Genomic DNA, 15,851 nt, shown 5'->3' on the forward strand with positions numbered 1-15,851 from the left:
TCAGAGTACATGATGACTTAATACTCATTTTTATTTGCATTTAGTGTATAACCTGCTGTGTGATAATTGATTAGTGTCATTTTTAGTGTGTATGCATGCAGTACAGGAACAGTTTCAACTGGCAGCATTGGGATGTTTTTGACTTTTTCTTTTTCCTCAAATGAGATGCCTTCAGATTCCAATATTATCTGCTGCAAGAAGCACATCCCAAACATCAGAACATGTCTGTTTGACTCTTTTTTATCTTCTTGGAGGGGGCATATATTTATTTTTAATTTGACAGCAACATTGTTATTTTTAGACACATTAGATCAAACAATATGGCCTCCTGCATAATTCAGCCTTTTTAGAAAAAATTAATTAAAAAAAAAGAAAAGAAAAAGAAAGGAGTTGACTTGGTCCTCCTGTCTGTATATTGTCAGTCTGCATTAACCAAAGAGAACCAAAGCTGGCTAAATTTAGCCCTCTCTCAGGGCCTGTCTCTCAGATCACATACACTGCTCTAATTACTGGCCCACTGTGTGGGAAAATAAGAACTTCAATAATTACCACCCCTCGTTCTATCAGCTGGACCCTATAGGTTTAGATTTGTGAGAATCCAATCTGCTAATAACATAGCTGACATATCACTTGAGATTTGTTTTGTTGTACACAAATAAAACCCTACTCGTGTTATAATAAATTTGGTATTTCAAAGGGGTATTTGTGCCACTTTGCCCAAATGTTTCCCTACTGCAGTGTGCTATTAGCGACATGTTCCTATCAGTGAAGTTTTTGTTCTCTGCTGTGGATTGTTCTTGTTTGATTGCAAAGCTCATAGTCATTAGTTAAGTTTCATTATGTATCATCCAGCTGTGCTTTTTGTTTTTATTCAGATCCAGGACATCATTGTGGAAACGGGACAGGCGGACCAGAAGGAGACGCGCTCAGCCAAGGACGCTCTTCTTCTGTGGTGTCAGATGAAAACGGCAGGGTAAGTGGGAGCTGTTGTAAAAGCCCTTTGAGAATTAGTATGAGGATCCACTTCTGTGCACAGCTGTAACTCTTTTAGTGGTTAAAGATTTTTTCGTTTGTTTGTGTCTTGAAATTGAAAACTCACCTTTTAAAAGCTTTTAATATTTTATTATATGTCCTGCGCTGCTAGGTTCTTATTTAATTTGTTATGTAAAGCATCAAAGTGTTCCATAAATAAAATGAGTTACTATTTTTATTATTCTAGTTTTTATGGTTGAAAATGGATTAAAAAGTGGGTCATAGTCATTATGTTTAATAAAAAAGATAGTGAAGCACTCTTTCATTTTTACTTTGATATTAAGAAGGAATTTAACTAAATATGCATCAAAGTTTATGTCCACTCAGAACCACAGTTTAGAAGTTTTTACATTACCCTTTACATAATATATTTAATAATCATAAAGCCATAATGATTACTTACTCCAAGCAATATTTTGATATTTTTGGAAATACAATTATTCACTTTTGTCGCAGAGAGTTACATGAGAAGGTCAATGTGAAGTAAATGCTAGGATACAATTAGCTTAGCTTAGCACAACGACTAGAAAACAGGGGGAAACTAGCCTGCTTCTGTCTAACATAATCCACCTACCAGCACTTCTAAAACTCACTAATTAGCACGTTATATCTCATTTGTGTAATTTGAACAATACCAACATGTTTTACGGAGAGGTTATGTGCTTGTGGGCTGATTTTGTTACCTGGGACAGAGACAGGCCAGCCGTTTCCCCCTCTTATCCAGTCTTTGTGCTGACCTAAGCTAACTGGCTGCTGGCTGTAGCTTCATATTTACCGTGCAGACATGAGAGTGGTATCGATCTTCTCATCTAACTCTCTGCAAGAAAGCGAATAAGCAAATTTCCCAAAATGTTAATCTATTCTTTAAGATTAAAGGTATTCATTTGAATGTGATTCGCTAGCTTTGAGTTGGATTCTGTCATATTTTAGAATCTGTGCCTCAAAATGTTTGAGCAAATCATAAAATGCCACTGGTCTGAGTCTGCTCAGGCCTGAAGCTGTGGAAACAGAACCGATCCCAGACATTGATTTAAAACAGGAGCTTCTCAGCAATGTCCCTTAGTCAATGACGTCCCCTGGCTTTTGTTTCGCAGATATCCCAATATCAACATCACAAACTTCACCACCAGCTGGAAAGACGGCATGGCCTTCAACGCTCTCATACACAAACACCGGTAAGAAAAGATGATGAATGGCCAAATCCACTTTCACCAGCTTTGAAATGTAAACGCTCATGAAACCCGTCTGCTCAGTGTCTCTCCTCCTCATTCGGCTTCTTCTCTTTCACTGTCTCGTTTTCCTCTTTTGCTCTCTTGCGCTCTCCATCTTTCTCTCTCAGGCCTGATCTGGTGGACTATAACAAATTGAAGAGGTCCAACCCGACCCACAACCTTCAGGGCGCTTTCAACGTAGCAGAGCAGCAGCTTGGCGTGACCAAACTGTTAGACCCAGAAGGCGAGTGACTGACGGAGGCTGTGCCTTTATGTAGAATAAATGTTTAGGAGCTTTAAGCCTGGTGGAAAAAAAGACCTCAGGACCAGAGATGGTTTCTGTCTTGGCTGTGACTGACTTGTCTATCGTTTTTTTGTTCTGTAGATGTGTTCACAGAGAACCCAGATGAGAAGTCCATCATCACGTACGTCGTGGCATTTTACCACTACTTCTCGAAGATGAAGCAGCTCGCTGTCGAGGGCAAGAGAGTTGGAAAGGTGAGAGGGAAAGATGACGCACAATTATGACAAATTTGTAACACAAGTTTGTTCCTGCTTCCCTGATTGTCTTCAACCTCCTTCTTTAGGTTCTGGATCACGCCATCGAGACAGAGAAGATGATTGATAAGTATGAGACTCTGGCGTCAGATCTGCTGACGTGGATCGAGCAGACCATTATCGTGCTGAACAACCGCAAACTTGCCAACTCTCTGACTGGAGTTCAGCAGCAGCTCCAGGCCTTCAACACCTACCGCACTGTAGAGAAGCCACCCAAGTGAGTCGAGCCAAGACAACATTACATCACTCTCTGTTTCTCTTTCTATTCTGATCTGTTCTTTTTGTCCAGTGCTTTTTAATCTTCAAGAGAAGAAGAAAACATAACTCACCTTTACAATATTAAGCACATTTCATAAAATATCAAGAGTTACAATGAAAAACAGACAGAAACTAATTGTAATTTACCACCACTTTTCAACACAACCTCTGGACAACTGGTTCAGAGTTTTCTATAAAATCTAGTAGGAACTCTTTTCCTTGACTTTGTTGAACACGATCATCATCATTTAAGCACATTGATACAGAAGAGGGATCACTATCATTCCAACAGCTTTTATTGGCTGCCAATAAGTGTATTGCAAATAGTTGGAAGCTATTATTCTATATAACCTAGCTATTCTTAAGATAATTACATTATTATTAGGTTAAGTTTTGTAAGCAATCTGAAGTATTCTTTTGTGTGATATGTTGTTTTTGGCTGGGCCTCTATTCAGCCAAATTCAATCAATTTTGCATAAGTTGAAAGTTACAGTTAACAAATTTGTTATTCAAATCCGTCACTGTTTTGATTTTAAAAATAAATTTTATATCATATTAAAACATATATTCTTTTGCATTATCTGTTATTTTCATATTCAGTACAATCCATACTTGGTACTTCCATACTTTGCATACAATGCATTTTGACTTCTGAATTTTGACTTTTTTTACAGACGTATATGATTTTCTATGGATCAACAAACCAACAAACCAACAAACAAACAAACAAACAAACAAACAAGCAAACAAGTAAACATCAAACAAACAGGAAACAAATATTAGACCCAATGCTGATCACACATATAATCACATACAAGTGAGCACAGTTCATGTGCATGTAGATATATGGAAAATAAATAAATGAATATTAGACGGAATATTAGATGGCAGATAAACAATTATAGAACATTGGATACGATGAAGGATATCTCTAATATTTAGAGAGTGGGTTTGGGAAATAAAGTCACAAATGGTACACATTTTACAGCTTCATTGTACCTTTTTGTGTCACTTGTGTTTTTTTCTTGCAGGTTCCAGGAAAAAGGAAACCTTGAGGTGCTGCTGTTTACGATCCAGAGTCGTATGAGAGCCAACAACCAGAGGGTCTACATGCCTAAAGAGGGAGCCCTGGTCGCGGATATCAACAGAGTGAGAAGGATCATGTTTCTTTTTCTTATCTATTAATCTTCAGATTATTTCCTCGATTCATTGATTAATCCTTTGGGCTATAAAATGTCAGAAAATAACAAAAATATTGCCCATCACCAAAGAGATGTTTTAAAATAGCTTGTTTTGTCCAACCAACAGTTGAAAACCTAAATATATTCAGTTTAGTATCATATAACACAAAGAAAAGCAGCAGACCCTCAAAATTGAAAAGCTGAAACGAGTGAATGTTGTTCGCATTAAAAAACTGATTTAAATGATTATCAAAATAAATGAACTAACCGATTACTCTGTAACGATTACAGATTACTAACTAATCACTTCAGCCCTAGTTTTAACAGACAAAATGTTTGGCTTTTTCATATGAAGTCTCTCTTTTGACAATCATGTAAACGTCTCCGTTAGATGTGGTTTCTCAGTTAGATGGACAAACATTCATTCCATTCATTTAACACTGCACAGTCCCGAGGCAACAATTATAACGCAAATGACTTGAATCATACTGGTAATACCAGTGCAGTACAGTAAACTGTACAATAAAAAAACATCTCTTCAACATCACTGCAGGCACAAGAACATAAAACAAATGTGTCTCCAAAGAAAGAACATAACGCTAACATGTCAATAATACAGCAAGGTTGGGATCCATTTCCCCCTATATATATATATATATATATATATATATATATATATATATATATATATATATATATATATATAGCTCAATATTAGACATTTATTCACAGGTATTGTAAATAGATCTAAAACAATTAGTTGATTAATCAATTAGTAGATTGACAGTAACAATTTTGATAATCAATTAATAATTTAGGTCATAAATCAAGCAAAAATGTCCAACATTATCTGTTTATGCCAGTTTTAAGATGTGAGAATGTGCTTGTTTTCTGTGTTTTAAATCATTTCAAATTCAATATCTGTGAGTATAAGTTGGACAAAACAAGACATTTGAAGACATCTCGGGCTCTGTGAAGTTGTGATGGCCATTTTTCCATAATTTGTTTGACATTTCATAGACCAAACTATTAATTTAAAAAAAATCCATAATGAAAATAATTGATAGTTGCTGCCCTAATTGTAAGGTCCTAATGACAGGGTAATGCAGTGAGTAAATACTGTATGTTTGCTCAGTTGCATCAGCAAACATCTAGCTTACAACACTTAATACCAACCAACTTCAGGAGTTGCTCTGTAGCTGTCCTTGACCACTGAGGTCTATGCTGATGGGCTCAAGTGAATAACTTCTAAACTGGAAATAGAAAGTATTCAGGTCCTTTACTTAAGTAAAAGTACAAACACCCAAACACAGTATTTTTACAGTGGTAAAAATACTCTGTTACAAGTAAAAGTCCTGCATTGGAAATGCAACTTAAGTAAAAGTATGTAAGTATCATCAGGAAAATGTACTTAAAATATTAAAAGTAAAAGTACTCAATGCTGAAAAATCCTCCAAAAACGATCCAAACAGTTCTGTCAATCAACTAAGTGTTTAATCTGCTCATAATTTCAGCTGTACTTGTAGGCCGTTCTATTGGTAGTTTAATTTATAATAAAACATTGTATTATATAAACTGTAATGTGTTTTGTTTGCAAAAATCTTAATTTGTAAAGTAACTAGTAATTAAAGCTGTCAGAGGAATATAGTGGAGTAAAAAGTTTTATTAATGTTTCTCTCTCTCTGAAATGTAGCGGAGTAGAAGTAGAAAGTGGCATGAAAAGAAAAGACTCAAGTAAAGTACAAGTACCTCAAATTTGTACTTAAGTACAGTAGTTGAGTAAATGTACTTAGTTACATCCCACCACTGAAAGTATCACATTGCTACGACCTCCCTCCAAAACAACAAACATCATCTCATCATCTGTGTGCAGGCCTGGGAGCGCCTGGAGAGGGCGGAGAATGAACGGGAGCGCGTCCTGAGAGACGAGCTGATCCGACAGGAGAAGCTAGAACAGATGGCCAGAAGATTCGACAGGAAGGCTGCCATGAGGGAGACCTGGCTCCTGGAGAACCAGAGACTCGTGGCTCAGGTAATACATCAACAATAAAACTATATGATGCTATTATCTGATATTTGTTCTGATGTGTCTGTTGAAAAAAGGCCTTGATCTCAAAAGCACTACCTGATTTAAATGAAATGACATGTATGACACATTTTGTCTTTTTTTAACAATATTTGCATTAATTAATCGACACAGCAGGTTGTTTGCGCACCTAATTATTTGTGATGAAAGGTAAAAGGCACAAACAGGTTGCATGAAAAAATGGAGAGATGACTCCATCACTTCCAGGTAAAAAATAGCAATTAGCAATTTACTAGTAAAAAATTAAAAAGAAGTTAAAAGAAAGGAAACATTTATCAGTTTGTCAACAAAGTGTAGATGTTAAAATCAGTGGAAGAAATTATTAAAATCCTTTACTTTAAGGCTCCATGTGGAGTTTTGACCTCCAGTAACATTTTTTCTTTTTTAAAGATTCTTTATGGGCATTTCTGCCTTTAATGATAGGACAGCTCAGACATGAAAGGGGAAAGACACACAGGAAAACTGTCACAGGTCAGATTTGAACCCTGGACATTCTGCATCAAGGAATAAACACCTATATATGTGCACTTGCTCTACCAACTGATCTAACCGGCCACTCCTCCAGTAACTTTTAAACAGTTTTCTCTATGATTGGTTTGGCGTTTTGTTTATCTCATCCACACACATTATGATTCTGCTAATAGTTTAATAGTTTTACTCTATTACACTGACCGGTGGTTGTAATGCACAAAGATATGCTGCAATATGAAAGCAAAGGCATGGTAGAAGAAGTCTGCAAGCTAGTAAATATGGTTGTAAACAATGCTGGGTTTAAAATACAAAAATGTTTGCAAATGTTTTGTGAGGAAGGAAACATATTCAGCACATTTGTTAGAGCTCAGGGATTTACACAATGAACATGCAATGTACACATCACTTTTGGTTATTTACAGGAAAAGTCTACAGGGCACCTTTGAGTAAAAGATTACCTCACATTATCAATATTCCACTACAGTTAAACGTGCAATTAAAATGAGTAGAATTAGTAAAACTACAGAAGTATTATTAGCTAAGTATACCTAATGTACTGTCCATTATGTCTTGTGCCCTGAGCAACTCTCTGCCCTCATCTCCTCTCCTCAGGACAACTTTGGCTACGACCTGCCAGCAGTGGAGGCAGCGAAGAAAAAGCACGATGCCATTGAGACGGACATCGCTGCGTATGAAGAGCGTGTTCAGGTCTTGGTGGACATCTCGAAGGAGCTGGAGTCTGAGCGATACCATGACGCGAAACGCATCGACGTGCGGAAAGACAACATCCTGCGCCTGTGGGACTACCTGCAGGACCTGCTGAAGGCTCGTAGAACGCGTCTGGATAAGAACCTGACCCTGCAGAGAATCTTCCAGGAGATGCTCTACATCATCAGCTGGATGGATGACATGAAGGTGCAGCACAGGAGGCAATATTCATCAACTAATAACATGAATTCTTCAGACACTAAACTGATCAGATTGTTCTTTCCTCCTGTCTTTAGGCTCGACTTCTGTCTCCTGACTATGGGAAACACTTGCTGGAAGTGGAAGACTTGTTACAGAAACACGCTCTGTTAGAGAACGACATCGCTCTGCAGGCAGAGAGAGTGCAGACCGCCAGTGCTGCTGCTCTCAAGTTCGCCAACGGAGACAGTAAGTGCAGTGGCTCATCAGGCCTCTTGCTCCTGGTTTTGTTAGGAATGAGGACACTAAATTGATTACAGACCATGGACCTTGAAAAGGGCCGATTATTGAATCCCTATATTTTTTTAGCACCAACCAAAAGGTGCCTGTAGCATTGAGCATATGAAAACTTTTATCATGAAATGCTTTGTCTGGTCTTGTTTACATATTCTTTGATCGTATATTTCCTAACATTTTATTTCATCAAAGTTCATGAATTGCTGCTTGTGTTACAAAACATTAATCTCTGCTGTGTTTATGAAGTTTAGCTTGTTTTGTTAAATGAACAAGAAAGGGTGTTGAAAATCAAATCAAAAGCAGGTATTATATTGACACTGTTATTGAAAAATTTCAACCAATGCTCGAATCATACATTTTTGAGTTTGAAAAGGCTGACAAACAGAACTTACATCTCATCTAACAAAATAATGGCATTCACACCTATATTCAAAGTACATTAAGTGCAATTGATGTACATTTCTTTTATTTCAAACAAGCTACTAAATATAACAAACTTATAAAAGGTTGACTATGGCACAGTAGTTACTATTGTAACCCTAAAACAAACACATACAGTTTTTAATCCTTCATCTGTGGAGTTTGCTCTCCTCCTGGTTTCTTAGGTCTCCCCCCATTGCAGATATTAGTAAATCAGGTGGTTTGGTCATAGAAATAAAAGTGTTTGTATGTGCTAGTTCCCTTCTATAATCTCTCAACATGTTCAGTATATGCCCACCCTCCACACAGTTTATGCTATAGACACCAGCATCCCAGAACCCTGAGAAGAAGTAGAAGACTGAAATGTAAAGTAGATATATATAACAATTATACTGTCCATTTTCCCCCCAGCCTACAAGCCATGTGATCCTCAGGTGATCCGCGACAGGGTGCAGCACCTGGACTTGTGCTACCAGGAGCTTTGTGCCCTGGCGGCCCAGCGGAGGGCTCGCTTGGAGCAATCCCGCCGCTTCTGGAATTTCCTGTGGGAGGTGGCGGAGCTGGAGAGCTGGATTAGAGAGAAGGAGCACATTTTCTCCTCCCTGGATTATGGCAAGGACCTGACGAGCGTGCTGGTGCTGCAGAGCAAACACAGTGCCTTCGAGGATGAGCTCGGTGCCCGCCGTGCCAATCTGGACCAGGTCCTGGCCGAAGGAGATAAGATGATCCAGGCTAAGCACTTTGGCTCCCCGAAGGTTCAAGAGTGCATGGACGACATCAGTAGGCAATGGCAGCAGCTGGAAGAGCTGGCTGCATTTCGGAAACAGAACCTCCGGGACACCCAGAGGTTCTTCCAGTTTCAGGGAGACGCTGATGACCTCAAGGCCTGGCTGCTGGACGCAAAGAGGCAGATGAGCAGCGATGATGTAGGCCATGATGAGTACACCACCCAGCGGCTACTGAAGAAGCACAAGGACCTGAAGAATGAAACAATCAAGAACGGAGCCACCATAGATGTTCTATCCAAACAGGCCAATGCGCTGCCAGAGGAGCTACAAAACACCCCTGATATCGAGAGACGTCTGAAAGACATCAAAGACTTGTACATGGAGCTCATGTCTCTGGCTGACCTGAGACAGAAGAAGCTAGATGATGCTATGGCTTTGTACACCATCTTCAGTGAGACAGATGCCTGTGAGCTCTGGATGGGCCAGAAGGAGACGTGGTTGGTGGGTTTAGAGGTGCCTGAGAAGCTGGAGGATCTGGAAGTAGTACAGAATAGGTACACAGAACAAATTTTGTTACCATTAGGGGTGTAACGATACATCGATCTGGATCGATGTATCGATTCAATCATCAACAATCCAATATATCGATACAAAGCGGAAATATCGATACATAGCGTCAACTTTAAGATGTGCCTTTATTTTGAAATTCCCACTTTATATTAATTCTTTTTTTATTTTTTTATTTTTTTATTTAAATGTCTGGAAGAGCTTAATAATGAAATTACTGATTGTCTTAAATGGGCTTATGTATCGTCTCGTTTCGGTCGCAGGCCCCTGAATTGAATCAAATCAAAATCGTATCGTGGCAGACTTTGTGATATCAGTAAATATTGTATTGTTCTCCAAAGAATCGATATATCGTATAATTATAAAATATGTGATTTACAGCCCTAGTTATTATGCACTACTGAATTATCTTTTATATAGGCCTAGATTTAATTTTGTAATTCATAAAAATCTAGACACTATAGTTCTACCAAAATATTTCTTTGTCAGGTCTTGTTTTTATGGGGTTATGCATCATGTGCATTGTGCTGTTTTTATTTTAACTATCACTTTTCTTGTTTTCAGGTTGAGCATTCTAGCTCAAGATATGGCAAATGTTCAGTTGAGAGTTGATGATGTCAATAAAGCCGCGAAACAGCTCGAGGACAGCAGACACCCCCGTACCAAAGAGGTCAAAGAATGTCAGACGCGACTGAATAAGAGGTGCTTTGAATATGTAATCTGTGCATTATACATGTCATAAAGATTACTGTTTATTTGTACATCAGCATTTCTAATACATTATTCAGTGTTACACCTGAAATAAATAACATATGTTTAGGTTTTCTCTTTAGGTAACATTTTGTTTTCTAGCTCTATAATTTCCTAATAATTTTCAACAGAAGAAGTCTAAAGAAAAAGTCTGTAATTTAGAACTAATTAGAAGTAAAATAGTGACAGTGTTCAATTGGTGTACACTTCCAATTATTTTCAGTTAATTGCTAGCAAGCTCTTTCAGTCAGTTCATCTGGACATGCAGAAATGTGACATTTTCTACAGGGAAGATTATATGGCGGATAAATAATATAAATCCATAAATCCAATAATAGTTGAATAATAAATAAATTGAATACATTAACTTGAGTTCTTCCAAGGAAATTACTATCTTCCCTATAATTAGTATTAAATTACATGGTTCTTTCCATAAACTTTATAGGATTTATAGGAGTTTGTTAGGATAGAACTGATGAAGTAAAGCGTTACCAAAGTTGAAACATGTATTTTAGGACTCATGGCAGGGTATAAAACATACCCTAAGATAATATTAAAGTGATTTAAACTTTCAATAAATAATTATCCTTCAGGTGGGAGGCCTTCAAGGCCATGGTGGAGGACAAGAAGAGGAAAGTGGATTCTGCCGTTAGTCTGAACAACTACGGGCTGGAATGTGACGAGACAGGGACCTGGATCAAAGACAAGACACGGGTGATCGAGTCCACACAGGACTTGGGCAATGATCTGGCAGCCGTCATGACCATCCAGAGGAAACTGTTTGGCATGGAGAGAGATTTGGCCGCCATCGAGACCAAGCTTAACTTCCTGAGGAAAGAGGCTGACCAGTTGGTTAAGGACCACCCGGAGAATGCAGATGACATCTTGGCCCGCAGAGGGGAGCTGGACGCAGCCTGGGACACGCTTAGAAAGACCCTGAAAGACAGAGAGGACTCTTTGGGCGAGGTCAGCAAGTTACAGACCTTCCTCCAAGACATGGATGACTTCCAGTCCTGGCTTTTCAAGACCCAGAAGGCTGTGGCTTCAGAGGAAATGCCCGCCACGCTGCCGGAGGCCGAGGAGCAGCTCAGCCTTCATGACACGGTGCGTGAAGACATAAACAACCGCGAGAAGGACTATCACCGCGTGAGGGACACCGGTGCCCAGGTCACCCAGGGTCAGGAGGATGATCCTCAGTACCAGCAGCTGGAGCAGAGGCTGAAGGGGCTGGACCGTGGTTGGGTTGAACTGCAAAAGATGTGGGACAGCCGCAAGACCTTCCTGGACCAGGGTCTTGGCTTCCAGCAGTTCATGAGAGATGGCAAGGCTGTAGAGGCCATTCTCAACAACCAGGTAAGATAAGATAAGATTAGACAAGACAAGACAAGACAAGATAAGACAAAATAAAATAAAATTAGATCAGATTAGACAAGACAAGACAAGACAAGACAAGACAAGACAAGACAAAATAAGACGAGATAAGAAGCCTTTATTGACAATATATTACAATGAATACAACAAAATTGCGAATGCCCCTCCCAGCGGTGCTTAAAAAAACTATATTGCACACATCCGTACGTTTATAACATAAAAACAGCATTCATACAACAAACAACATTTATCATAAAACAAGGGCAGGTTGGTTGTGATAAATAATAAATGTATTGCACAGATCTTAATGATAATATAATATTGCAAAGATCAGCAAAATGAATTTAAGAACAATAAAAATAAAATGTGAAATACTATATGGGGTGCAGAGTTATTATGTGTGTAGATTTAGAGTCTAAAGTAGGATCATGATTTATCTCAAAATCTTCAGCTTCCGTAGAGTTTTTTTTAATGATGGGGTTAGTGATGCTATAGGTATTTAAAAGATGTGGTTTGGAAGAATGCAGTGCCGGTTGAGTGTCTCAAGGGTGCTTGTCTTTTTTCTTTCTTTGCTTTGTTTGCAGGAGTACACTTTGGCCCACATAGACAAGCCTGACAACTTGGCTGGGGCAGAGAAAGCTTTGAAGAAGCATGAGGACTTTGTGAGCACCATGGAGGCCAACGAGGACAAAATTGACGCCGCTCTGCAGGGGGGGCAGCGGCTGGTGGACAGCAACAACCTGTACTCTGGGAAAATGCAGGACAAAATGGACTCAATCAGAGACAGGTCAGTTGTTTTTTTTAGTAAATATGATTTCAATGAAGGGTTGTTAAAAGGGCTATTACAAAGTAGGAACTGATTATGATATTGTGGTACTTCTGAGAAAGCCTTGACATGATTTCAGCCACATTCATGAACAGATTTCGACTTAAAGGGGTCTTCATTCTCTGTTTGTTTCTTTTCCACAATCACAGTCGATTTTCTAACTGGTTCTGGTCGGGGAAATGGTGAATGAATGTATTTAACAAAAAGTTCTAATATTACACTTGAATCAATGCTCCTAATTTAGGAGTAAAACACTTAACTTTTTCGCAGAGTGTAAGGAATAAGACATGTTTATCAAACAACTTACTCCTACTTACAGCGAAGTTTAACAGCAACATTTAAGAGCAACTCTCAAATCATCACATTATTAACCACATTTATGCTCTGTCAGCGGGAGCAGACAATCGGGCATTACTCAGTGATGTATTAATCTGCAAAAACAAGTGATACATGGTTATATATATATATATTGAATTTCACAGAAATACCCAGATGAAAGCTCATTATACATTATACAATTATGCACAGCTTTCCACGCCCACTCAACCCCCACCCTCCACCCTCCACCCCATATATTTATAATATTCAAATAAGAATTAATATTGGGAACTGTACTGCAGTGATCTAGTATTTACTCTTAACCAACTTTAGAGACTTTATCATCACTCAAGTCCAACATTTCATTTCACAACAGTTTGATAAATACTGTACGGGTCCTGATCTTATGTGGAAAAATAAATCTTTTCAGTCTTATTTATTCTTCTTCATGGTTTCAACCGGCACAGCAGTGAAACAGCTTTCTTATCACTGTATGTGTATCATTAGTGCCAACATGAGGCAGCAGAGAGGGCATGGGAGCTTGACCCATTAACTCCCACAATTCAGCTCGGTAGACAGGCGCCCACAATAATGGATATTGATCTTTGAGTGGGAGCTATTCTTCACGGTGTAGCAGAGAAACGGATGCCTGTTTTGGGGTTACTGTGTCAGGTATTTTTTTCTGTGTGGAGGAGGAGCTCATGATCAATGATTCACCCTCTCTTGGTTGTTGGTTGAGTGCTCTTGAGGTTGGTTGCCTCCTGTTATGTCACTGAGCGAGATGTTTTATTAAAAGGCGGAGTCAGTCTGGGGTAGTATTTCTAATTTCTTTTTTGTTGCTTTCGTTATTTTTGTGTTTGGCCTCCAGGCATAACAAGAATAAGAGAAGAGCCAAGGAAGTGTCAGAAAAGCTCAGAGACAACCGCGACCTGCAGCACTTCCTGCAAAACACTCAGGATGTAAGTTCACCGTCAGTTTACTGTTAATCACTGGGTAACATCAATTAGTACACTACTCATTAGATTAATTATTCTTCACTGAGACTTGACACCACAGTGTTGATTATTGTAGACAATTTGTCGAACACACACTGTTTATAATAACACAGTGGTACTTGATGAGACTTTCTGCGACTAAGTTTATATCTTCCCTATTTGGGATAGGGGTCCCATTTGGCTAATTGGTAAATGCTCTGTTTGCAAAAGATAACAAAGTAAATCCTGCTCAAAGAAAGTCACCCCTGCACACATTTAAAATGCTGACGTTTCCATGACTTTCACAAGTTTTTCAACCGTATGTGCTTGAATCTTAGTTGTTAATTTGAATCTTTTTTTGTGTGTTGCTAATCCCTGATACTCACTCTCCTTTCCCATGCTTCAGCTGACTGTGTGGATCAATGAGAAAATGCTCACAGCTCAGGACACGTCGTACGATGAGGCCAGGAACCTCCACAGCAAATGGCTGAAACATCAGGCCTTCATGGCTGAGCTGGCCTCCAACAAGGACTGGCTCAACAAAGTAGACCAGGTTAGTAACGCTGTGTATGAGAGAGGGATGTTGATATAAAAATACTTTTTTTCTGACATATTTGGCATATATTAGGAGATACCTGTACAATTAAGGACACAGGGTAACTTGGAAAATGTATTTTTTATTTTGTTTCACCGTGCCTTTGTATTGATAAAGCATTAAGTATTGATTAAGTCTTTATTATCTTTGTTTTTATAAAAGATTATTAGCACAAGACTTAAACAAATGATGCAGCTGTAAATCTTATCAACATTTTATGGACCCTTTTATTGACTTATTCCTGCTCCATTAGCAGCTTCAGGTAAAACTTCAGTTTTGTTTTTTTTTCTCAGTGGGGCATTTTTGTAACGACATAATCTTCTCTTTGTGTGTTTGTGTATGCAGGAGGGTCAGGAGCTCATGGATTCCAAGCCTGAGTTTGAGCCCATCGTGAAAGAGCGTCTGGCCACACTCCACGAGCTTTGGGACAAGCTGGAGTCCACAACCCAGGAGAAAGCCCGGCTGCTGTTTGATGCCAACCGCTCGGAGCTTTTCGACCAGAGCATAACTGATATGAAGAAGTGGCTTGGGGGGCTGCAGCAGCAGCTACAGAGCGGAGACGAGGACGTCAAAGACTTGACTAAAGCCAACATCCTGCTCAAGAAGCATCAGGTCTGTGTTTCTGTTGCATTTACTGTATATACTTGAGATTTGTATGCTTAGTGTGTCTGCAATGCACTTCTTAAATCATGTGTAGTTAAATCTCACCATGGGAGTGAATACATTATACAAAGTAGTTTTAGCTTCAGCTTATGTGCTTTCTGAGGATTAACTATGAGTGAATAAGCACATGTGTCTGATCTGTATTGGTATTTACTGTTGGCATCTGAACACAACAAACCAGAATCGTATAAATGTTAATGTGAAAAAAAGAATTATATTTCTTGGAAAGAACTAGAACACGGCTACAAAAATAAGTCTTCTAAATTATTTTACATTTGGTGTTGCATTGGTAATAGCTTCATGACATCTGGTAACATAAACTGCAAGACAAACTCTCCACTACATTCTGATTAGGCTCTTGAAAGGCTATTCATCTTTTTCTCTAATCGTATCGCCCTAACCAGATGACAGAGAACCAGGTGCGTGACCGCGCGCGGGAGCTGGAGGAGCTCCAGGAGGCCACCAGGAAGCACGGCGGAGGCAGGGAGGACCAGCCGGAGCTGGAGGCCGAGCAGCAGGCCCTGCAGAGGGACTTCCAGCAGCTCCTCACGCCGCTGGCCCAGCGCAAGGGCAAGCTGGAGGCCGCCAAGGCTGTCCATCAGTTTTACAGAGACCTGGCCGATGAGCTTGTAAGCACGG

The 15,851-nt window shown here is 39.2% G+C and overlaps 1 protein-coding gene across 4 annotated transcripts in view; it reads left to right on the forward strand.

The window, feature by feature from the left end:
- Positions 1-15,851, forward strand: part of sptb (spectrin, beta, erythrocytic) — a 60,012-nt gene that overhangs the window by 19,492 nt on the left and 24,669 nt on the right. For all 4 annotated transcript variants that reach the window (XM_078276920.1, XM_078276921.1, XM_078276919.1 and 1 more), the window contains exons 5-21: positions 876-973; positions 2,127-2,207; positions 2,372-2,487; positions 2,629-2,741; positions 2,831-3,018; positions 4,091-4,208; positions 6,114-6,272; positions 7,410-7,712; positions 7,802-7,952; positions 8,832-9,702; positions 10,280-10,417; positions 11,059-11,818; positions 12,421-12,623; positions 13,849-13,939; positions 14,361-14,507; positions 14,895-15,161; positions 15,617-15,841. In XM_078276920.1, coding sequence (XP_078133046.1) covers positions 876-973; positions 2,127-2,207; positions 2,372-2,487; positions 2,629-2,741; positions 2,831-3,018; positions 4,091-4,208; positions 6,114-6,272; positions 7,410-7,712; positions 7,802-7,952; positions 8,832-9,702; positions 10,280-10,417; positions 11,059-11,818; positions 12,421-12,623; positions 13,849-13,939; positions 14,361-14,507; positions 14,895-15,161; positions 15,617-15,841 — 4,029 coding nt within the window. The remainder of the gene's footprint in view (positions 1-875; positions 974-2,126; positions 2,208-2,371; positions 2,488-2,628; positions 2,742-2,830; positions 3,019-4,090; positions 4,209-6,113; positions 6,273-7,409; positions 7,713-7,801; positions 7,953-8,831; positions 9,703-10,279; positions 10,418-11,058; positions 11,819-12,420; positions 12,624-13,848; positions 13,940-14,360; positions 14,508-14,894; positions 15,162-15,616; positions 15,842-15,851) is intronic.

The sequence above is a fragment of the Sander vitreus genome, chromosome 20, assembly GCF_031162955.1.
Source record: "Sander vitreus isolate 19-12246 chromosome 20, sanVit1, whole genome shotgun sequence".
Classification (NCBI taxonomy): Eukaryota; Metazoa; Chordata; class Actinopteri; order Perciformes; family Percidae; genus Sander; species Sander vitreus.